This window comes from Bos indicus, chromosome 21 (assembly GCF_029378745.1).
Source record: "Bos indicus isolate NIAB-ARS_2022 breed Sahiwal x Tharparkar chromosome 21, NIAB-ARS_B.indTharparkar_mat_pri_1.0, whole genome shotgun sequence".
Taxonomy (NCBI): domain Eukaryota; kingdom Metazoa; phylum Chordata; class Mammalia; order Artiodactyla; family Bovidae; genus Bos; species Bos indicus.
The window spans coordinates 69,608,370-69,631,580 of NC_091780.1; the positions used below are offsets into that span (position 1 = coordinate 69,608,370).

Genomic DNA, 23,211 nt, shown 5'->3' on the forward strand with positions numbered 1-23,211 from the left:
ACAGGGGCGTGCAGTCTCCCCCAAGCCAGCAGCGTCCTGTGAGCTCCCCCCAGGCCCCTCAAGGTCACAGGGTTCCCCCAGAATGTGGGGGGGCCACTGGCACTGCCCACGGCCACGTCCTGACGGCCAGGAGGGGCCTGGCCCTCCCTGCCGCCACTCCTCTCTGCCTGCCCACCTCGAGGGACACCCTGCCAGGCTCCGACCACCAGCCCTGCCTCGCCAGTCACGTGGGCCTCCCGCCACCCAGCTCTCCGGTCTAGGTGCTTTGGGACCGTTCTCCCCCGACCTCTTCACAGCACAAGAGGCTTCTCCTCTGACCTCTTCTTCCTTCGGCAGCGTCAGAGTGGCATTCAGTTCTGTTTGGAAGTGGCACTTTGTCGTTTCTAGAAACTCCACTCATTTCTTTTCAAATCCACTCAGCAGGGCGAGCGGTCTTGCTCGAGCACACCCAGCAAAGAGGCTTTGTGCTCTGGGTCTGGGCATCCGAGGGGAGCCTGCAGCCACCCAGGCCCCTGACCGCTCTGCCCCAGGGGCTGGGGCGCCCTGCGGGCCAGGGTCTGGGCTGCGGTCTGTGTGCCGGCTTGGGCAATCACTCACGAGGAGTAGAGTACTCCAGGACAAAAGGCGCTGGCGTGGTTTCTCCCAGGAACCCGGAGTCCCGAGTTACATAAACACAGTGGAAAAGGAGCCTGGAAGCTGGCTATCCTTCTGGTGGCGCGAGTGCTCCGCGAGCATGAGCTGGCATAAACCCTGACACGGTGAGCAGCCTCACCGACAGGCACGGAGCCAGCCCGGCCCACCGCCCTGAGGCCGCTGGGCTGAGGCCCCATTTGCCCAGCCTTCGGAGCCAGGAGTCACGCAGGGCTTTGCCCTTGGGCTGTCTAACTTTGACCTCATTCCTTGAAATCCTGACAGCGCTTCATTGCTAAGCGACTTGACACCATTGACAAAGCTCTTTCCACGTGTTCTCAGCTCAGACCAGAGGCAAAGCGCCTCCGTTGCCCCATTTCCAACAAGGCATCTGCCAACAGCGTGGACACCCACGTGTTCACAGACGTGGGGAACCCGAGGGGCCCCGGGGTAGGGGTCCCTGGTGTGGCCCGCCCCCGGCCCCCCGGCCCACTCTGCATAACAAAAGAACAGCACCTGAAGAACAAGGGAGGCCAAAACGTTTAAGTTATTAAATCAAATATACAGAGTGATTCATTTAATATGTACATATGTACAGAAATGCACTTTCACGAGGAGGGGCGGCCGGGGCCGGCAGGTGGGCAGCAGCCGGGTGCCCGCGGCAGACGTTGACAATCGCGAGGGAGAGTCTGTGAGAAGGCACTTGTCACAAGCGTCAGTACTGCCGCCGCCCGGGGGACGGAGCAGTCAGGAAGGGCACTTCTGAAAGCACAGTTGAGAGATCTCTGGAGCGAGCGTCGCGGGCAGCGCAGGCGAGGACGGCGGGCCGGAGGGGTGGGTCTGCCCGCGGCCTCAGGCCATGCCGACCGCCACGGGCCCCCTGGCGATCCCCAGCCCCACCGCCACTGCAGGCGCCCCCGACAGCCGCGGGCCACGCCAGACGCCGCGGGTCCCACCGGCTCTTTGGCCTGGAGCCACAGCGAACCCAGATGAGGAATAAAGGAAGATTCTGTAAACAGCGCACCACCTCTGGGACAGACGTCCACGGACCTGGGGAGGACAGGCCTCCTCACTGTCTCCTGCCACACACGTGCGTGCGGCACCGGGGAACGTTACAAAAATAGCAACTCTCCAAGAACACGCCGTTGTTTTCCGCCTGACACTCAGCGAATGACTTAACGAGGCGAAAGAAACGTAGAAAATAAACATTTGTTTTTTGCTTTTGCTGTTGTTTCTTTTTTACACAAAATAAACTCTGCGCGGCCTCGGCCTCCCGTGGCCGGCGGGCGGCCTGGCGCCCTACTCCCGGCCGGCGCGGCGGGCAGCACTCACGCCCCCAAGCGTGCGGTTGTCCACCTTGGGGCCTGAGGCCCAGCGGGCCGGCCGCCCGGGCGAACGGCCGGGGTCTTTGGTGAACTTGTGCGCGAGGAACTTCTCGGCCTCGGGGGACTCGTCCTCCCCACGGCCCGGCTCCTCATCTTCCTCGTCCTCGCCGGCCCCCGCCGGCCCGGGCAGCGCCTCGCCCACCCTGCGCGGGGGTGGCGTGAAGTTCTTGCAGGGGAACAGAGCGTCCTTGGGGCCGCCGGGGCCACCCGGCCGCTCGATGGGGTTGCGGATGGGGTTGAGCGGGGCCCACTGGTTGTTGGGGCCCTCCTCCCGCGGCAGCCGGCTCCTCTCCCGCTCTTTCCTGCGCTTACGCATCCACCACACGCAGACGACCACGCACGCCAGACACAGCACGCTGAACACGCCGCACAGCACCGTCACCAGCAGACCTGGGGCGGGGGCACCCAGACGTCAGAGGGCCAGACGCCCAGTCCTTCGGCTCGTGGGGATGGGCAGGGCCCTAGATCGGGGCTGGGAGGTGGGCTGGGCTGGGAAACCTTCGCCGGCAGGTGCAGAGGAGCTGCCACGTCCCCGGGGCTGGTCGGCCATGGGGCAGGGCGGGCAGAGGCCGCAGCCCCACCCCCCCAAGCCCAAAGGAACCCCACCCGCTCGCCCTGGGCCCAAGCGGCGCGCCCCTCCCGCTCACCTGTGGAGGACCTGCCCACAACGACCGTCTCCACCTTCACCTCCGTGACGGCCAGCAGCAGCGAGCTGTTCCCCCGCTGCGTGATGGCGGCCACGATGGCGTGTGCCGCACTCTGGATCAGGGTGCTGTCCGGCACGTCTCGGGCCGGGCTGAAGGACTGTGGCAGAGAACAGTGCTGAGGGGCCGCCTGCACACTCAGCTGGGCAGCGGGAGGCCTGTGACCCCTCCCCACTGTGGCAGCAGCTGGGATAGCGGCCCGGCCCTGCGTGCAGCCCTGGGGAGTGCGAGACTCCTGCTCTGGCTGGCCGGTCCAGGCAGTGGCGAGGAGGGGCAGAGACCCTGCGGCCCCATAGCACGGCCGTCTTGGAGCAGCGTCAGGGGCTGGGGGCCTGGGGCCCTGGAGGAGGCTCACTGGAGGAGGGCTCTGGCAGAGCCTGGAGGTGCCCTACGCTGGGCAGGCCACGGGGAGGTGGCCATGGCCTGGTCTGCACTCCCACAGACCCCGCTGAACCTCGGCCCTTCAGGTGGGTCCCAGCCCCAGCAGGCCACGCCTGGAGTCCTGAGAGGGCTACAAACCCGCCACTGCCCTGATGCTGGCCCAACTCACCTCCACCACCCAGCCCCTCCCACGCCAACACCAGCACCCAGAGAAACCACAGCCTCGCCCGACCCCCGAGATGCCGACTCACACCCCATCTAGGAGCACGTTCACTGTGGGACCCGCAGTGGCGCGGGTGTGGAACACAGGTGGCCGCCCGCCGGCCGCACTCACCAAGGCCACCTCCACCGCGCTGGCCTCCGAGGGCGGCCGGTCGCAGAGCAGGACAAGCAGGCGGTCCCGGGCCGCGGCCCTTGTGGCTGGCAGAGCACGGATGCCAGAGCAGACGGTGCCCACGGTGGTGCCCTGCCGGGTGGGCAGCACGTGAGCAGCGGGCAGCGACCGCGGCCCCAAGGGGGTCCGCCTCTCAGTGTGCGGCGGGACGCCACAACAGCCTGTCTGGGGGAGCAAGGGCCCTGGCTTCCCACGGCAGTCCGCAGCCCCACCCAGAACCCAGACGGCCTCTGGCCAGGGCCGGTACTGAGACCAGAAGGCCTTATGGGCAGAGATGAGGGCGGGGTGAGAATGCCCACGGAGCCGCGGGCCAGCCCCGCCCTCACGGGAAGGCCGCCTGCAACCCAGGCCCTGGGAATGACTGGACGAGTGGACATCTCGGCCCAGGCCGGCCCCTCCCGGCCGCCCCGAGCCCAGCGCTCCATCTCATCCGACCACATGCAGGCATGGGGCCGGGCGGCCAGCAGGGCTCTCGAGTCATCTGAGTGGCCACAGGAAGTAGGCCAGCAGTCAGGGCCCTGCTCGCTGGTGGCGTCCAGGGCGCGGGCAGCTCACCTGAGGCACCTGATCACGGTTGAAACGCAGGGTGAGGCGGGCACAGTTGTTGTCCAGGTGGCCGGAGCGCGGCTGGCATGGGGTGCTGGGCAGCGCGGGCTCCTCCGCACTACATGCCCCCCAGGCCGCGCAGGGTGGCTGCAGACACTGGCCCGGGGCCTTCTCCAGGCACTGCTGCCCCGGCGGGCACTGGGCGCTCAGGGCATCCGGCCGGCCAGCCAGCAGGCAGGGCTTCTGGCCGCACCACACCTGGGGGCACACGGACGGGACCCACAGGCAGACCCGGACGGCACCATGTGGGAAGAAGCACACCGTTGGTCATGAGTCCGTGAGCAGAGCGCCCCCTACCGCCAGGGCCCCACGGTGCCGTGAACAGAGCGCCCCCTACCGCCAGGGCCCCACGGTGCCGTGAGCAGAGCGCCCCCTACCGCCAGGGCCCCACGGTGAAGGAGCCCAGCACAGCAGGGCGGCCCACGTCTTCCGGGGCCGGGTTCGCCTGTCTCCCTCCCCCCACATCCTCCCATGAGCAGAGCGCCCCCTACCGCCAGGCCCCCCGGTGAAGGAGCCCAGCACAGCAGGGCGGCCCACGTCTTCCGGGGCCAGGTTCGCCTGTCTCCCTCCCCCCACATCCTCCCCGGGTGAGCAACAGGGTTGGGGGTGAATGATGGGGACTGCAGGCCTGGGGCGCGGAGGCAGCAGACCCGCAGGGCAGTGGGAGCGCGCAGGGCGGGTGGACAGACCCCACACCTTGCTGCAGTCTCGGTGGCCGTCCAGGCAGCGGCAGCTGTTGCAGTCCTCCACCCACGAGCTCCCGTGAGGGAAGGGCACGCCCTGCGACCAGCAGGACCTCCCGAACACGATCACTGTGGGCGGGAGAAGTGGGGCACATGGAGAGAAGGCTCCCCCGGACCCCCCAGCCTGAGCGTGGCCTCGCCAGCGGCATCCCCCACCTACCCTCCTGGCACCGCAGGCCGGATCGGCCAGGTGGGCAGCTGCAGCGGTAGCCATTGATTTCATCCACACACGTGGCCCCGTAGGCACAGGGTGAGGACTGGCACTCGTCGATGTCTGCAGGAGAGGGGCCGGGCACAGCGTCAGCGAGGCGGCAGCTTGGGCAGCAGGGCCCGCGCAGAAAGAGCAGCCCCGGCCAGCCTGGGCCTCAGGGGCCCCAGGGGCCTCTGAGCTGGGCCTGAGACCGCCGTCACTGTCACCATCTGCCTCTAGGAGCTAACGGCTAACCCAAGCTGGGTCTGCCCCTGACAGGGTGCCCCCCAGCCACTGCTGGTGGGAAGCAAACAGCAGAACCGAGGCTCAGACAGAGCGGGGAGGCGGCTGTGACCACAGTGCGCCCTGAGGTCCGCGGATGCAAATGACCCCAACAGCTCCCAGAGCGGGAACCCCGCAACCCCACCCGGGGTGGGGACCCCAGCTCCTCACTGATGCGGCAGTCGGGACCCGCAAAGCCAGGCGCACACTCGCAGCGGAACCAGTTGACGCCATCCACGCAGACACCACCGTTGTAGCTGCAGAAGAGAGGGCAAGGGTCAGGGCAGACCAGCCCATCAGCCGTCCCACCACCGGGGGTCAGGGGAGCCCAGGGCAGGCCAGCCCACCACCACCACTCACCAGGGCAGGGGGTTGCAATCGTTGGTATCTGCATTTGAGGAGAGAGAGGACGGTGAGCCCGGCACTCCCCACCCAGGCACCCACCCGTGCCCGATTGGGGGCGCCCCAGGTACACGGGGAGGGCAAGCAGATACCGCGCTGTCTACACCAGCCTGCCACGCCCAGGCTGGAGGATGTGGGGCCAGGGCAGCTCTGGGAGGACAGCCCGTCCTGGAGGCCCACGCGGAAAATGGACTGTGTGAGCAAGACAGTGGCTGGCCGGAGACGCGCAAGGGCCAGCACCGACGGGAGGAAGCTCAGGGGAGTCAGAGGGGTTCAACCAGGCTTCCGCGGCCAAGCACAAGGAGTGGGTCGATGGGGCAGAGTCGGGGTGGGGGCAGGACAAGGAAGCAGGGGATGGGGTGGGCCCACACCAGCCCACGCCCACAGCCGCCCCCTGGTGCCGCCAACCCCTGAGCTCACTATGGGTGCAGGTGCGGCCCTCCCAGCCGTCCCGGCAGATGCAGGAGAAGGAGTCCCCACTGCCCACGCAGGTACCCCCATTCACACAGGGGTTGGGCAAGCAGCTGCTGTTCTTGGCTGCAAAGGAGTCAGAGAAGGAGAGCAGAAAGAGAAGGAAGGGCTCTCACCTGAGCCAGGCAGGCCGGGGTCCCCGCCCCAGGCCTCGGCCCAGACAGGCACAGCCCAGCCCCGGCCCTCACCAACAGTGCAGGTGCTGCCCTTCCAGCCCGGGGGGCAGGCACAGCGGAAGGTGTCCCCGCTGTCGTAGCACGTGCCGCCGTTGCTGCAGGTGTAGGCGTCACACTGGAACTCACCTGCGGGCACACAGCCACTCAGAGGCTGCCCGGAGCAGCGGGCGGCGCCCCGGCAGGCAGTGCAGCCCCCAGAGTGGCAGGGCATGGTGGGCACTCACGCGAGTGGCAGGTCTTGCCCTTCCAGCCATCGTCGCACATGCAGTAGAAGTCGTTGACCAGGTCGAAGCAGCGACCGCGGCTGTGGCAGGGATCGGGGAGGCAGTCGTTGGGATCTGGGGGCGAGGACGCCGGTCAGCGGGGGTCCCCGGCGTTCAGGGAGGGCTGCCCGGAGGAGGAGGCACCGGGGTGGGCCAGGGAGCAGCAGAGGAGCGGGGAGGGAGCGTGTGTACCCCTCTGCCCGCCTTCTCTATGTGCCGCATCCCAGTCAGCGGCTCAACACATGGAGCCAGGCCGACGCAGGGCACGGGACGCGGGACGCGGGGCGGGGTGCGGTGCGGGCGTGGGGCGTGGCGTGCTCAGCACCAGGAGGCACAGGCCCTGCGGCCGAGAGTGGGGCAGTGTGGCCCACTCACTGGTGTCACAGAGCTCGCCCTCCCAGCCACTGGGGCAGAAGCAGCGGAAGGCGTCCACCTCGTCGATGCAGGTGCCCCCGTTGCGGCACGGCTGGCCCAGGCAGTCGTCGATGTCTGCGGGAGGTGAGCGTGAGCTGGAGCCCCAGTTGGCCCGGCCCCCTCCCGGCCCTGGTCCACGGCTACTCACTCTCGTGGCAGTAGGTGCCCGTGAAGCCGCTGTCGCAGACACAAGAGAAGTTGCCCCCGGGCTGGCTGATGCAGTGTCCGTGGGGGCCGCACACGCCAGAGGGGCCCATGCCAGCCACCCTGGTCCCTGCCTCAAACCCGCAGCCATCGACCACTGCCACAGAGACAAAAAGGGTCAGCCCTACCTCTGCAGAACACGGCCACCCCTCGCCACAACCCCACTCTTGCGGGCCCAGCCCACACTACACCCATCCCTTTAGGCCCCGTCCCTGCTGCACACAGGCCTGCAGGCCCCGCCCACCGCACCCACCATTGCAGGCCCCGCCCACAATGCACTCACCTCTACAAGTCCCGCCCACTGCACCCTTTCCTGCAGGCCCCGCCTACAAAACACTCATCTCTACAGGCCCCGCCCACAGCACCCACTCCTGAAGGCCCCACCCACCGCACCCACCCCTGCAGGCCCCGCCAGGACAGGGCGCCCGAGGCTCAGAGCAATTCTTGCCGCCCATGTCATCCGGGCAGGCGCAGTAGTAGTCCCCCTCCAGGTTGTAGCACTGGGCCCCATTCTGGCAGGGGCTTGGCTCGCATAAGTCGATGTCCACCTGTGAGGTGGGGACAAACATGAGGGTGCTGCTGGCACCGGACAATGGACCCGGGCTCATGTCCCTACACACAGCCCCTACGAGCGGTCCCTGAGACCCAGGCCCACTCAGACCAGCCAGCCAGGCCTCTGCAGACGGAGCCTGGAGGACGGCCCAGCTCAGCCCGTCCGGACCCCTAGCTGGCCGGAAACACCTGGGTGGGCCAGGCCCCGCCCTCCGCCCCGCCCTGGGGCAGCCCTCTTCCGCGGCCTCCCGGGGCAGCATCCGGCCTTCGCCCCTCCCACTGGCAGGAAGGCCAGCTCCCGGCCACCCCTCCAGCCTCCACGGTGCTGTGAGCCCCAGCTGTGGGTCCTTCTGAAGAACCACCCCAGGCTCCAGGACACAAGTCAGGATCCGGTGTTCACACCCCGCAGCTCACTCCTCTCCCGGGTAAAGACAAAGCAGGTCAGCGGGGGTGGAAGAGTGAGCCTCTCCTTGTCAGACCCGAGAGTGATACCCCCAGCCCACCCCAAGGCCCCTCTTTCAGGGGCCTGCAGACTCCACCCCGTCACGGCCACCTGCCCTGCATCCGCGTGAGAACCAGCCAAGGCACAGGGTAGCCAGTGGACCTGCCAGGCCTCCAGGCCACCCCACCAGGAGGGGCTGGTCCTGACAAGCCTGGACCCTCCGCCTCTCCCCTGGCCCTGCCCAGCCAGGACTCTGGGGCTGGGGTCTCGGTCTAGTACTGAGCCTGGGACATGCTGCAGGGCCAACCCCCACCGTGGCCCCTCCCGGCCACTCGATGGGCCACCCGTGGCAGCTGCTGGGACCGAGGGGCAGGCAGCATGCATAGGCCTCACCTCGCAGAGCGGCCCTGAGAAGCCCTGGGGGCAGTGACAGCGGAAACCATCGACCAGGTCCTCACAGAGGCCCCCGTGGCAGGGGCTGCTGGCACACTCATCCAGCTGGTGCTCGCAGTGCCGGCCCCCGAAGCCCCGTGGACACACGCACTGGTAGCCATTCACCAGGTCCTGGGGAGGTGCGGGGCGTGGGGTGAGCCTCCCAAAGCCGCCCTCAGGCACCTGCAGCCCAACGCCTGCACCCCCCACAAAGTGTGCAGGCCCTCACCTTGCAAGTGCCGCCGTGCTGACACTGGCCCCGACAGTCGTCGACGTCTGCGGGCAGAGGCGCAGGTCACAGCGGGCCCTCCCTGCCCCCAGCCCTGCCCCCTGCGGCCCGCCCACCCATACTGACTGATGTGGCAGTTGGCGCCCTTCCAGCCCGGGAGGCAATCACAGTAATAGCCACCAATCAGGTTTTTGCAAGAAAAAGCATTAAGGCACGGCTTCCCTTCACACTCATTGGCGTCTGTGAACGAGACAAGGGGGGCGATGGGCCCGCAGCCCTGGCAGCACACGCAGCAGCCGCCGCAAGCACAGCGCACAGCATGCACACACACCCCGGCCCGCGGGACCCCTTACCCAGCTGGCAGGTGGCCCCCACCCACTGCTCCGGACACACGCACTCAAAGCCGTCCACCTGGTCCACGCACGTGCCCCCCGCCGCACACGGGTTGGAGGCACACTCGTCAATGTCTGCGGAGAGTCCAGGGGGAGGAGCAGGGATGATCGCAGGGTGGAGGAGGGGGCAGCTGGCCCTCAGGAAGGAGTGTGAGCACCCGCGTCTTCCCCTCGCTCCTCCCCAACCCCAGCCCCACGGGGATGGGCCGCCTCGCCCTTACCCTCCTGAGCCCCGGAATGCAGGCTGGGGACCCCAGAAGCCCTGGAGCAAGCTCTCACCCAGCGCACAGGTGGGCCCGCTCCAGCCCGACGGGCAGTGGCACTCGAAGCCCGAGGGCACCTCGTGGCAGGAGCCCCCGTTGGCACACGGGTTGGAGGCGCAGGCATGCTCGGCTGCATGGGGAACCACAGGGGTGGGTGTGGTGGCCAGGCCCCCACCTTCCACAAGGGCCCCCCCGACCCCCGCTGCACTCAGGCCAGAGGAGTGGGTCCAGCCGTGGCCGCCCTGACGTACCCCGCTCACAGTTCTTGCCCGAGTAGCCGTCAGGGCAGGCGCAGCGGTACTGGTCAGGCTCCGCGTTGATGCACGTGCCCCCGTTGGCGCAGGGGTGGTGGCTGCCACAGTAGTTCAGGTCTGGGGGTAGATGGTGCTCAGGGGACAGGCCTCGGCCCTCACGCCGCCCCCGCGGCAGGCCGCCACCCCCCGCACCTTTGTTGCACAGCAGGCCGCCCCTCACGCCCACCCCCCGCGGCAGGCCGCCGCCCCCCGCACCTTTGTTGCACAGCAGGCCGCCCCAGTTGGTCTCACAGGTGCACTGCCAGGGCTCCACGCAGCTGCCGTGCACGCAGCCGGGGTACGGGACGCACTCGTCACAGAACCTGCCCTGCCAGCCGTAGCTACACCTGGGGAAGGCAGAGGGCCGGGAGGCCCTGCGTGTGACCGCAGACCCCGCGAGCGGGGGCCACGCCCAGGGTGGCGTGGGGACATGGCGCAGCGTCACGTGGGCCCCCGGGGCCAGCGGCCGCAGCCTTTGAACCGGAGCGGCCCCGCCCGCACGTCACGGGCAGTCCCGGCCGCTGGCCGCGCACGGTCAGCCGCAGCTGTCCAGTCACTCCTCCTGGAGCTATTTTGGGACACAGCCGGAGCGGGGCCCCCAGAGAAGGCGCCAGGCAAGGAAGGCTCTGCTGGGACCCCGGGAATGAGAGGGCCAGGTGCTGCCAGGGCCGGCAGGCCAGCGGGCACAGGCCTCCTGCTGCCGGGAACCCTGGGCACAGCCCGCGACCTCGCCTATGACTCAGAGGCGGTCACTCTCTCCACGAGGCCCCAGCAGGGACGCATCTCATAGATGGGGACGCTGAGGCCCGTGGGCTGTCCCAGGCCAGCCCCGTGAGAGGCCAGATCCAGGGCACTTCCTGACCCGGGAGGAATCACCCGCTCCCTGGCCTCGAGAGACCTCTGGGCTCTCAGGCCATAACCCCAGGAGCCAGCCCTGCCCGTACTGTGGGCCAGCATCCTCTCCGGGAAGTCCTTCAGGAGGAGACGCAGAGGGACACCCCGGCCATCAGCACCGCCCCCTTGAGAGCCCAGAGCCCCAGGGAGAGAGGCCAGCGCCCTGTGCTCAACGCCCTGGGGCCCACCCTGACGGGACCCCCAAGGGGACCCCCCCTAGCACTCAAGGGTCCTGTGGGATGGGGTGACGTCCACACCACCACCCGTCACGTGGATTTATTTTTGTAAAAGGGAAGAGGCACGGCCCTTCCTGGGCTGCCCCCGACCCCCCGGCACCCAGAAGGGACGCTGGTGGTGCAGGACAGGGAACCGAGGCTGCCGAGAGGGACTCGGCCGGCCAGACGCGCGTGCGGGACGGGGGATGCAAGCCCGGGCCCCCTCCAGGTGAGAGGGGTCCCCCAGGCGTGCTCTCAGCCCTGGGTGGGGCCACCTCTTCAGGCCCCCGTGGCCCCGGCTTTCCTGGCCTGTGGCTCCAGCAGCTCGGGGAGGAGGCGGCAGGAAGGCACGGCCATCTCCGCGGCATCCGGTGGGGGTTGTCCTGAAACCTGAGCCCAGGGCCACCAGCAGCAGCTGGGCCTCACCCACGGAGCCAGAGGGAGGCGAGCAGGGCTCACCTAGGGCCCTGTCCAGGGAGCCCTGTGCCCCCCACCGTCTTCCCACAGGGCCCACGTGGGGAGTGGAGCGCTAGCCTCCCCTCTGCCCGCCCCGGTCACTGGCCACCCGGGGCCAACAGCTCACCCCAAGAGCTCGGTGCCAAGGGCTGGGCCAGGCCCCAGCCCTGCCGCGTTCAAAACCCAGCAGGGAAGGGTCTGCCGGACTCCGGGGCTCACGCCTGGGTCAGAGGGCAGGGCTGCAGGAAAGGCCTGCCCCAGGCAGACAGCAGCCCTGCACCCCGTCTCCCACACCGAGGGTGCTCCTGGGGTGCCTGCCCCTTGAGACGGGAGCCCGCCACGGGCCACGCCCCCGGGCACCTCTCAGCCCCGCTGCTCTGAGACCACCACTCAACTCAGCTCAAACCCGGCAGACAGAGTGGGTGAAGCCCTAGACACAACCCCCCCCTACCCTGACGCCGGGTCCCTGGGCAACCTGCCCACTTCCCTGCCCGGGACTGGAAGATTCGCTCCACTTACCCCTTCCCAGGCCACAGTCACCGCAGGATGAACAGAGGGTGCCCCCATCCTGGCTCCCAAACACTGCCCTCCCAGCCAGAGTCAGCGGGGCAGTTACCAAACTTCCCTGCCCAGCGTCCTTATCGGAAAATGCACCCACCTCCCAGAGGGAATCCTGATGACTCAGACCCAGAGTGGGGAGGAGGCTTCACTCACCCCCTGCTCCTCTGTCAACTGGCATCCCCCCCGAAGGGCTTCACCCCCGAGGGCGTCCGCCTGGTCCCCGGGGCCCAGCTCCCAGGCCATCGGCGAACTCCTGGCACCCACCTGGCTCCCGCCCTGTAGAGAGCCCCCTGGCCGCCCCCACCCCTTCTAGCCCCCACTCCTCCCTGCCCACCCTCGACCCCACTCAAGCCAGCAGCGATTCCACTGCCCCTCAACCAAGGTCTGCGGCCCAGACCCCTGGCTCTCTGGTCCCTCTGACCCCCCGCCAACATGTCTGGGACCCCCTGCCCCTGCCAGCTCCTTGCTGTCCACCGGCAGCAGCAGGAACCCCAGCTGGCTCCCCCGCCCTGCCCGCCCCGCCTGTACGCACACGGCCCACGTGCATCCCTAGCCAGGCCTCCTCCCACAAACCCGGGCAGGGTGGGCAGCACTCCCACGACAGCAGCTGCTCTCCCGCCCGCTGCGCCTGGGGCCGCCCCGTCAGTGGCTCAGGGTACCAAAGGCGCTCGAGCCCCTCTCTCCTGCCCCAGGACGCCCACGGGGGCGGCCCCCACACCCACACCGGACAGCAGCCTCTGCCTCCTGGCCCGCCCCGTGGGGCCTCCTGGCCACCCCCAGGCCTCTCCCGTTCCCCACCTGTGAGCACCACCCTGCACCGCCTGGACCACGCACTCCTGCCCTGGAGCGGCTCTCGGCCCAGACCAGAGGTGTGGAATGTGTGGCGGCCCTGCCCACCAAGGCTGGCCCGCGCCCTGGGGCACACTCGGGCTCCAAGAGCACGTGCGGCCTTCACCAACAGTGAGCCGCACACGAGCAGGGCCCATCCCACTCACGTCGCCTGTGTGCAGCCAACTCTGTGCGGGAGCGAGTGTGTGCACGCTCGGGAGGCAAAGAGGACCTGGCGCGGGGCACTCACCTGCACTCCCCGGGCACGGAGCACCCCCCGTGGAGCAGGTTGCATCCCTGTTTACACACGGCTGCGAACGGAGAGAGCAAACAGACCCCTGCAGCGGCCACACACCGGCCTGCGGCCGTGACACAGGCTCTGGGGACAGCCCCCCGCGTGGCCCCCCACCCGCCGCGGGGCACCGCGCGTCCTCCACGATGCCCCCACCTGGCCCTCCGCTGGCCTCCGCTATGCCCGCAGCGCCCCCGCAGCCCCGCCCCGCTCACCCTCCTTGCACTCCTTGCCCATCCAGCCGTCCATGCACGCCTTGTTGCCATACTGGTCACAGGTGTAGTGACCGAAGAAGTCGTTGCGGGGCCGGCAGAACTTGTTGCAGGTGGGGCTGTAGTAGTTCTCGTCACAGCGCACGCGGATCTTCAGCTCCAGGTGGGCCACGTGGCCGCTGAAGTGCAGGCTCTTCCAGCGGTCCTCGGGGTTGATCATGCCCGCGTGTGACACCCGGTCGATCAGCAGCTCCTCTTGGAGGGGGAGCAGCAGTCAGCCGGCACGGCCGCTGCCCCGCAGGACCGGGGGGCCTCCCGCCTGCGCCTGCGGCCAGCCTGTCCTGCCCGAGGCCCCGCCCCGCCCCAGGCTCTGCACGCTTCTCACGGCTGCAGTCAAGGCCGCCCCGTCCCCGCAGGAGCCACAGCACTCACTGCTGCCGTGTCTCTAGACGAGCCTCCCTGGGCCCGAGACCACGGACCCGGCAACCCGAGGGCTGGGCCTCCCTCCAAGCCAACCTGCTGCGTGGCCGGAGCTGGCAACCACGGTCACGGGGTCTCCCTACACGCGTGTACCGGTTTAGAAGATGGTGCAATAAAATGCTAAGGACCCTCACCCCACAGCCGGCTCCACTGACCGCTGCTCTCCGCCCGCCCCTCTGTGTTCCCATGGCATCTCCACTGCTGGGACCCAGCTTGGTCTAACCCAGCATCCAGCTGCCCATCTGACGCTGTCCAGACACAGAGCGTCCAAACAGCGCTCCAGCCCATCCCCACGACAGCCTCTCCGCCCCGCGGCCACCCAGTCAGCAGGCCCCGGGCCTCGACCTTCGGAGCGAGCAGAACCCCGCCCACCCCACAGGCCGCCCCTGGTCCCAGCACCCTGACTGCTACACAAAGCTCCCCACCTGTCTCCACCCTGGCCCTGCAACCCACCCTCCACGCGGCAGGCTGAGCAACCCGCCTCGGAGAAGAAGCCGGTGTCCTCACAGGAGCCACGCGGCCTCCACGAGCTGACCCTGGCCCGCTAACCTCATGGCAACCCCTCCCCTGCCCACAGGCTCTGGGCTGTTGGCACTGGCTGCCCCCTACCTGTCTGCGAGGAACCTCTGCCCACCACCACAGGCCCTGTGGACTCTGTGCAAGGCAGGCCAGCCAGCAGCTAGGCCTCCAAAGAGGCCCACCGAGCCCTTCACCAGGGCGGAGAGGGGCCCACACAGCCAGAGAAAGCTCTCGGCGGTGACCCACCCCACTGAGCCACGGCCAGGCCCCAGAAGACCGGCCTTGGGTCTGGGTATCAGCAGGAGGTCACGAGAATGCCAGGGACGGCCCAGGTGCCAGGTGCGGGACCTCGAGGAGGACGCAGGCCTCCTGCCAGAACACAGGCGAAGCCAGGGCAGCACAAGCAAGTCCCGAGCGCAGCAGGGCATCCTGGCGGCCAGGGCAAGAGGAGCAGAGACCTGCAGGGCAGAGGCAGCTCCCTGCCCGCTGTGTGCCTTCTGCCCCAGCAAGCAGAGGACGAGGAGCCTGGCTACGCGCGTCTCCATGAGGAGGGAGGCCCTGTAGGCAGCCCCCCGGGGACCCTCAGGGGCTGACTCACCATCCGGGGTGGTATCGTTGTCCCAATCCCAGGCCTCCACGATGAGGGTGAAGGAGCGCTGTGGACACGGGGAGGGCGGGTCAGGCTCCTCCGCCCACCCCAGCCAGCCAAGCCCCCTCCTCCATCTCGGCCCAGACCCCGAGATGACCCCTCAGAGCAGGGACGCTGCTCCTTCCAGCTCACAGAGACTCAGGGGCCTGGACTCCGGGCTCCTGCAACCTGCCAGCCAGCAGACCAGGTCAGGCTGCAGAAGAGACAGTGACCCACATGGGGCAGCGGGCAGAGGGCGGGCACAGCCGAGTGGCCTCAGCCTGAGGTCCCAGGTGGGCTGGGGCCAGAGGGGGTCGCGTGGGAGCCCAGGGTCCTCCAAGCCCACTGGGAGAGTTGATGCCCAGTCACCAGGCTGCGGGGCCGACCTGGGTAGCCCGAGCACTGGAGCTGCCGTGGGACACGCGAGCTCACAGTGAAAGGGAACGCTGCTCAGTCGTGTCCGACTCTTTGTGATCCCGTGGACTAGACAGTCCTGAAGTCTCCAGGCCAGAACACTGGAATGAGTAGCCATTCCCTTCTTCAGATCTTCCCAACCCAGGGATCGAACCCAGGTCTCCCACACTGCACGTGGATTCTTTACCAGCTGAGCCACCAGGGAAGCCCTTAGTGAAGGTCCAGGAAAAGTGGCCCCACTTCACAGATGGGGAAACTGAGGCCCAGGGACGGCCTGAGGCAGCCTCAGCAGTGCTCACTGCCCCCCACTGTCTGGCCCTGTGTCCCAGGCAAGGGATGCGGTGAGTGACAGGGTAGCATCACTGAGCAGCCCAGGACCACCCTCTGCCCTACCCCACCCTACAAAGACCACCAGACACAGGCAGCGACCCCCTCCCCATGCCTTCCCTGCCCGGGACCCCCTCACTTCCGCGGCTGCCCCTGCCCAGAGCCCCCCTACCCCAGCAGCTGCCCAGAGAAGACGGGCAGGAAAGAAGACGCCATCGTCCACCCTTCTAAACCCCACCCCCATGGGGCCAACCCCAGGCTGTGAATCCTATTACCGAGGGTCCCCGAAACCCCTGCCTCCCTGCTGTCAGCGCTGGCCGCCAGGCCATCAGGCCTGGTCCAGGCTGCCCGCCTCCTTCAAGGGTCCCCAGCAGCCACCACGGCCTCCGCTCCCCCATCCACAGGAGCCCCAAGGACCCTCAGAGCTCTGTCCACATCTCCCCCACTTCCCAGAGCCTTCCTGGGGCTGCCTGCGGCTCCCGCGCTCCCCACAGGCATCCAGCACGACCCCACCACGGAGCCCTTGCACACACAACGTCCTCCCTCTGCCTGGAATGACCCCACGGGCCAGCCTTCCCCGGGTCACTTCACTCCTGGGTGCAGCTGGAGCACCCAGCTCCTCCCCAGCAAGCACTCACTTCACCCACCATCCACCCACCCATCCACCCATCCATCCATCCACCATCCACCCATCCACCCACCATCCACCCATCCATCCATCCACCATCCACCCATCCACCCACCATCCACCCACCCACCCATCCATCCACCCACCATCCACCCATCCATCCATCCACCATCCACCCATCCATCCATCCATCATCCATCCACTCACCCATCCATCCACTCACCCACCCACCCATCCACTCACCCACCCATCCATCCATGCATTCACCCACCCATCCATCCACCTACCCAGCCAGCCACCCACCCACCCATCCGTCCATCCATCCACCATCCACCCACCATCCATCCACTCACCCATCCATCCATCCATCCATCCACCTACCCACCCATCCATCCACCCACCCACCCACCCATCCATCCACCATCCATCCATCCACTCACCCATCCATCCACCCACCCACTCATCCATCCACCATCCACCCACCATCCATCCACTCACCCACCCATCCATCCTCCATCCATCCATCCACCCACCCAGCATGCACCAGGCACAGGCCTGCCTCTGGGGCAGTGGATGGGTGAGAAGCCGCTGTACTAAAGGGTGTCAGGACAGGCTTTGGGGAGGGTGCTCGGGAGGAAGCATCCCAGGCAGGGGGACCACAGGCAGGGCCTTCGGCTGGAAGAGGAGCAATGCGGGGAACAGGTCTCAGGGTCAGACTGCGGGGCCACTGGCCCCTGTGCCAACTGTGGTGCCAGCGCTGAGCAGAGTGGGTAGCTGCCAGGTGGGTGTGAGTGAGGGCCAGGGGCTCCTGGGGCTTCAGCGGGCATCCTGGCCACACGGGCCATGAGGGAGAGCATGGGAGGGGGCGGGGCAGGGCCCAGGGCTGAAGCCCTTGCAAGGCAGGCCGAGGAGCGCCCCGGCCCCAGGGTGCCCAGCCCACAGGGCATGAGAGCCCACCTCCCAGCACCTGCGCTTCGGAAAGCAGGGAGCTCCTCCTGGCTCCCAGGAAACCCCACGCCAGCCACCCAGGTAGGGTTACCGTCACCTTCACCAGCACCCGAGGCTCCGGTTACCTGCCCCTGAGGGGACATGCGCCCGCCCGCCCGCCCACCCACAAGGGCCCCGCCGCCCGCCAGCTGGGCTCCTGCACCTGGGCGGCAGGGAGGCACCTGGGGAGAACCTGAGCTGGGGGGCAGGGCGCCAGGCTGGGCCTCCGCCTCCTCCCAGTTGGCCTCCAGGACTCAAGTCTCCTCTCTGCAAAGAGCAGCCTTCTGTCCCAGGGACAAGCCTCGTGGGCCACGGGCTGGCCGGGCTCTGTGGACCCAAGACCCTACAGAACAGGAGGGCCCCTGGCCAAGCGTAGCTGGGCTGCCAGCCTGCCCAACCTTGAGAGGCCCCCAGCCTGCTGGCCTTCTTCCCTCTTCCAGAAAGCCCACCCCAACCTGCCTGCGCCAGAACCCCATCCTGACCGCGGGTCCTCCTGGCCCACCCCCAAGGCCAGGTCCCGACCCGCGGTCCGACCCTCAGAAAGTACGACGGGCCGGCAGCCCCAGTGGCACGGGGCACCCCAGGCCCAGGAGGCAGCACTGACTGCAGAGCCTGGGTCCGCGGGCCCCACCTGCTTCCTCTCCCGCAGACCCCGCATCCGAGCCGGGCCCCCCGTGGAGCAGAGCAGGATGCGGCGCCAGGAGCTCTCAGCGAAGATATGTTTCCTGAAACCTGAGCTTTGCAGAGGCCCAGGTCTCTGCCTCCATTGTCACCGCAGGGGAGTGGGGGGGCCACCTCTCCCCAAGCTGCTGGGCCCAGTGGGGCCACGGCAGGAGGACTGGACCGCAGGCTTCCCCACGGGAACCCGGACGCCCACGCTCCGCACCGGGGACCAGGCAGGCCGTGCCTGAGCGTGCCCAACCAGCCCACTGCAGCCAGCAGCACACAGCCTGCCAGCACCTCGTCACACGCATCAGGCAGGACCATGAAGTCGAAGATCAGATGGACCCTGGTCATACCAGGATGCGTGATGAGGCCTGGGGCCGCGGACCCTGGCTCAGGCCTGAGGATTACAAGCATTTGTCTCCACCAAGAAGCCCCTCGCTGGCCCAGGCCGCCCTCACCCAGACACGACCCCTGGGAGGGTCCCCGGAAGCCACAACTCCTCCAGAAGCCCCTGCCCAGACCCCCCAGTGACCTCCCCCTCTCCACGGTGGAGCCTCACTCTCAGCTCCACCCCCTCAGGGCCCAGGGACAAAGCCCTAGCCTGTCTCTGAGTGCCCACTGGCTGGCACTGCCCGTCTGGGGCCCCTCTTTGCCCAAGAGCCCCACCCTACAGCCCCAGTACCAACGCCTGGGCCAAGACCCCTGATCCGAGGCAGGTGAGCCTCTGCTGAGCGTGACCCCTGGCCCCTGGCACAGGAAGGAAGGGAAAGTGAGCCCCCACACGGACAAAAGAGGCAGCAGCCCTAGGCACCGCGCGGGGAAGGGGCCGGGGCCGCCTTCGCCCCACACCAGCCGCGGGTCCTCGGGGGGCAGGGAGCACCAGGAAGACGTCATCTCACACCGTCAAGGACAGCCCCCAGGGGCAGCGCCTGGCCCGGCCCACCGCGGAAAGGCGCTCACGCCAGCGTGCGCATCCCACCAGGCCACACCCTTGGATGTGCCCCCAGGGGCAGCCCCTGGCCCGGCCCACCGCAGAAAGGTGCTCATGCCAGCGTGCGCATCCCACCAGGCCGCACCCTTGGATGTGCAGGCCCTTGACTGGCCCAAGGCCCCCTGCCGAGCCCTGAGCACAGCGCACGGGTCCCTGGTCCTCCTCTCACTCCAGCCTGGCTTTCCACGAGCCGCCGCAGCACCCCCAGGCCAGCAGTCACCCCGCAGACACACAGTGCACATACCAGGATGGGGCCTTAGACCTGGAGGCCAGGTCCTGAGGTCTTGGAACCAGAATGTGAGCCAAGGAGGCAGGCATGGCCTCCAGCTGGGCAGCAGGCCCTCAGTCAGCAGGAGGCCCCAGGGCCACGCTGCGCCTCCATTGGCCAGGCCCCCCAGGCCCCCGTGAGCCCCCAGTAGCCACTGACTCACCCAGGGAGGGCACACACACACGTGATCAAACATGGCCTCCACCTTGTTGGCTACGAGCCAGCTGCCAGGGCCAACCGGGTGTCATCCATCTCCTGGGGACCGGTAGGACACGTGGGGGCATCCGTGGGGGGGATCAGGAGAGGAGGGGAAGCCCCACACTCAGACTGCCCGCACCTGCCCTCCCCTCCCCTCACCCAAGACCCTGGACACACCTCTGTCCAGAAACCTGAGCCCGAGTCCAACCTGAAACCACGCAGAGCAGACAACACGGGGACTCTAGGGCCCGCGCGGCCAGGTAAGGGTGCAGAGAGTCCCCCAGCCTCGCCTGGGGCACCAGGATAGAACGAGAAAGCAGTTGGAGGGGGGTGGGTCAGGACTGCCTGAAGGTCACTGGAAGGGCTGGAGAGTGCAGAGCCCAAAGTAGGTCCTGGTCCGCCCTCTCCAAAGCCAGGGCCAGGCGCAGGCCGGCTCCCCACACTCCTGGACCCCCCGCCATTTCCAAGGCCCTGCGCACACGACCTGCTCCAGGGTCCTGGACAGAAGCCCCTGCGCCCCGCCCTCTCACGTGAAGCTCCTGAGGCAGGGCCCAGCCCCTCCTGAGTCCCCAGGGCCATAGTGGGCGCACCGGGTTCCAAACTCGGGCCAGCTCACGGGATGGAGCTGGACTCGCAGGGGGCAGAGGCAGTGCAGCCACAGGGCCGCTGCCGGCCGAGCGGAAATACCAGGGCACTGGCATCACTACACGGGCCATGGGCCCGGCAGCCAGGCCACGCTACCCGTGCGGAGGGGGAGACAGGAGCGGCCCCCCAAACGCACAGCTACCCCGCTGCCCCACCCTCACCACGGGCTGGGCCACCAGCCCCTCCTGGGTGCGCCCAGCAAAGTGGAGGGCGGGGACCTGGCCCAGCACCTGCCCCTGGTCTGCAGGCCCCTGCCTGGGAGACCCGGGCCTGCCCCGTCCCATTCCATGCCTGGCCGGCCGGTGGGACCAAGAGCGTGAGGGACACGCGTCGGCCCGCCACATTCCTGCAAGGCCTCCCTGCCCCCACGCCCACGGCTGCCAACTCGAGCAGAAAACACATCCTCAGGTAGCGATTTCGAACCGCGCTGGCCCGAGCCCAAGCGCAGATGACAGGCTGCGGGCCCTGCTCAGACCTGCCTGCCGCCCACTGCGGGGGCGAGGGGGCTGGGCTCATCCCAGCGCCCGGGGCCTCCCAGCCTGCCCCTGCCTCCCGCCTGTTCCACCCCAGGGACACACTCCCCACCTGCGGCCTGGGGGTCCAGGGAGACTGCAGAGGCCCCAGGTACGTGGGGGCAGGGCTGTGGCCAGGGGTCAGGAAGCAGGGGGAGGGGGTAGCCGTGAGGCCTCCTGGCCTAGGATACGATATGGAGGAGGTGCCAGCACGGGGCTCAGAGCTGGGGGGGGGGGGCAGTGGGGGGCCAACCTCAGCCTGGCCTCAACCCCCAGTCTCTTTCAGAACCACGGCACCAGGTGGGCATGTTCTTGTGGCCTCCCAGCGGCTGGCCGAGCCAGAGGTCCTTGGTCAGAAGGACAGTCCCTCAGTCAGCCTGGCACCCTGCTCTGGGCACTGTCCACACACAGACACACCCCAGCTGCCCGGACCTGCCTCTGCACCCTGAGACCCCACTTAGCAGGGGCCTCTCTCCTCCCTGCCCCCACCCAGTTCCCTGCGCGCACAGCACAAAGACCCGGGAGGCCAGGCTTCGGGCCACATCGGGCAGCTGGAGGCCTGGCCTGCCGCAGCCCCCACCCACCGGGGCCCAGGACAGCCCACTGAGATGGACCGCATCCCTGCCAGCATTCCCAGGTCCACGGCTCCTGTCTGACAGGCGGACCTCAAGCTCCTTCTCCAGAAAGAACAAACAAAACCCAAAATGCAAGACAGGAAGGTGCTTAACAGAGAATCACAGCACCAAGGCCCCTCGAGGCTGGCTCCCCGGGTCTGGACCAGCGGCAAAGGCTGCCACCAACCCACGAGCACGAGGTCCCTCGGCCCCCCGCCTGAGCAGCCCCCCACCCCCACCCATCCAGGAAACTGCAGGGCGGGCGCAGGCTGGCCGCGGGCCCGGGCGGCTCCGCCGGGGCCTGCCCCGGACCAGCCCCAGCACGCGCGGTGCACATGCCTGCGCGGCCTGCCCGGGCCCGAGGCGCCCGGCCGCGCCTCCGCACCCAGACAGACACGCGCAGGGCGACGCAGGCACACGCCGCGGGCCGCCCCGCACGCGGGCCGCGGCCACCCCGCCGCGCTGAGACCCCCGCGCGCCCACGTGGCCGGGCGGGGACCCCGAGGCAGGCGCCCCCTGCCGGCCCCGCCCCGCCGTGCCCGGGCGCGCGCGGCTCGCGCGCGGAGCCGGGGCCGCAGGTGCCGGGGAGCCAGGGGGGCGGGGGGGGGGGGTGCCTGGAGGCCGGGGGGCCGCGGGCAGGGTGGGGCCGGGCGCCCGGAGAGGGCAGCGCGGGAGGAGCAGCACCTACCGGCCAGGCGAACTGGAACGGGATGACGACGAGCCCGGGGTCCTGGTCGCCGCCGGCCCGGGCCCGCGCTCGCGCCCGGTCCCCAGCCGCGCCCGCCGGCGGCAGGTAGAAGGAGTTGCCGCCCAGCACGGGCGTGGCGCCGTGGCCGTAGCTGCAGGGCCCCGTGGGCGTCACCTTGGCCTGGTACTCCTTGAGGCACACGCGCACGTACGTGTCGCACTCGTCGTGGCCGCAGCCCCCCGCGCGCGTCGTCCGGCCGCCGCCGTCGCAGCAGGCGCCGCTCAGCAGCTCCCCGTTGGCGTTCCGCAGCGCGCTCAGCTGCAGCTCGAAATAGCCCATGGGCCGCGCCGCCTAAAAATAAGGCGGAGGGACAGCGCGAGGAGGCGCGGGCCGGGGTCGCCCGCTGCGCGCCCCGCCCCCGCCCGCCGGGCCGCCCCGAGGGCTTCCGAACCGCGGCGCCCGCGGGCGGTGCCGCCGGCCCCGAGGGCGGCGCGGGGCGCCCCGTCCGCGCCCCTGCTCACCTGCACGCAGAGCGCCAGCAGCAGCAGCAGCCGCCGGGGCAGGCGCCCCCGGCCCCGCGCCCGCATCGCCGCCGTGACCCCGCCCGCCGGCCCGCCGCCGCCGCCGCCCCTGCGCGCCGGGCCCCGGCCTCCCAGCGCCCGCGCGCCCGCCCGCCCTCCGAGCGCCGGCGGCAGCGGCAGCAGCAGAGGCGGCGGCGGCGGCGGCGGCGGGCGGGGTCGAGGCGGCGCCGCGCGGGCGCGGGCGGCGGGCGCGCGGGGGCGGCGGGCGCGCAGGGGCGGCGGCGCTCGGGCTCGCAGGCGGCGGCGCTCGGGCCCGACCCGGCTCCCTCCCGGAGGCGGCGGCGGCGGCGGCGGCGGCGGCAGCGGCGGCGGCGGCGGCGGCAGCAGCGCTCCGGGCCTCGGCTCTGCGCGCCCGCGCTGCGCTCGCCCGCAGCCGACAAGTTCGGGCCGAGACTGACAGCTCGCTCGCCCATTCGTCACCCGCGCACCTGCATATGCATGAGGGGGCGGGGCCGCGCCACGGGGTGGGGCGGGGGGGCCGGGGGCGCCCGGGATTTAAAGGCGGCGGAGGGCGCCTCCTGTCAGCGCCTGGGCCCGGCGCGCGCCTCGCGGGGCGCTCGGCGGCCGAGCGGTGGGGCCTCCGCTAGCGCCTCGGCCGGAGCCAGGAGAGCGGGACCCGGCGCCCCAACGCGGCCGCGCCTCGCCGGAGCCCCGCCGGGTCTCCGGAGCCAGGGGGTGGGGCGCCCCCTGAGGTCACCGCCGCGGTCCCCTCCCACCGGTGCGCCGCCGCCGCCGCCGCCGCCGCGCTCCTCGCGGTCC

At 69.5% G+C, this 23,211-nt stretch overlaps 1 protein-coding gene across 2 annotated transcripts; it reads right to left on the reverse strand.

Moving 5' to 3' along the window:
- Positions 1–1,171: 1,171 nt before the first annotated feature.
- On the reverse strand, positions 1,172–22,509 carry JAG2 (jagged canonical Notch ligand 2). 2 transcript variants are annotated; one of them, XM_070775881.1, is made up of 26 exons: positions 22,393–22,509; positions 21,872–22,222; positions 14,904–14,961; positions 13,310–13,561; positions 13,053–13,113; positions 10,065–10,195; positions 9,807–9,926; positions 9,572–9,685; positions 9,254–9,367; positions 9,027–9,140; positions 8,901–8,947; positions 8,633–8,803; positions 7,643–7,793; positions 7,190–7,342; positions 7,003–7,116; positions 6,589–6,702; positions 6,377–6,490; positions 6,138–6,254; positions 5,676–5,703; positions 5,487–5,572; positions 5,004–5,117; positions 4,797–4,912; positions 4,050–4,298; positions 3,435–3,566; positions 2,663–2,819; positions 1,172–2,405 (listed from the first exon to the last, which is right to left on the reverse strand). In XM_070775881.1, the coding sequence occupies exons 1-26, from the start codon at positions 22,456–22,458 to the stop codon at positions 1,930–1,932; spliced, it is 3,720 nt and encodes a 1,239-aa protein (XP_070631982.1). In that variant the 5' UTR covers positions 22,459–22,509; the 3' UTR covers positions 1,172–1,929. The 2 variants fall into 2 exon arrangements, with proteins under 2 accessions (XP_070631982.1, XP_070631983.1); XM_070775882.1 differs by lacking the exon at positions 9,027–9,140.
- Between the last annotated feature and the right edge of the window lie 702 nt (positions 22,510–23,211).

Bases quoted from the DNA above. Each gene is read 5' to 3' on its own strand.
- JAG2 (XM_070775881.1), bottom strand. From the start codon at position 22,458: ATGCGGGCGCGGGGCCGGGGGCGCCTGCCCCGGCGGCTGCTGCTGCTG. The intron at 22,223-22,392 runs GTGAGCAGGGGC...CCTTATTTTTAG, and splicing joins TGCTGGCGCTCTGCGTGCAG to GCGGCGCGGCCCATGGGCTA. The intron at 5,573-5,675 runs GTGAGTGGTGGT...TCTCTTCTGCAG, and splicing joins GATTGCAACCCCCTGCCCTG to CTACAACGGTGGTGTCTGCG.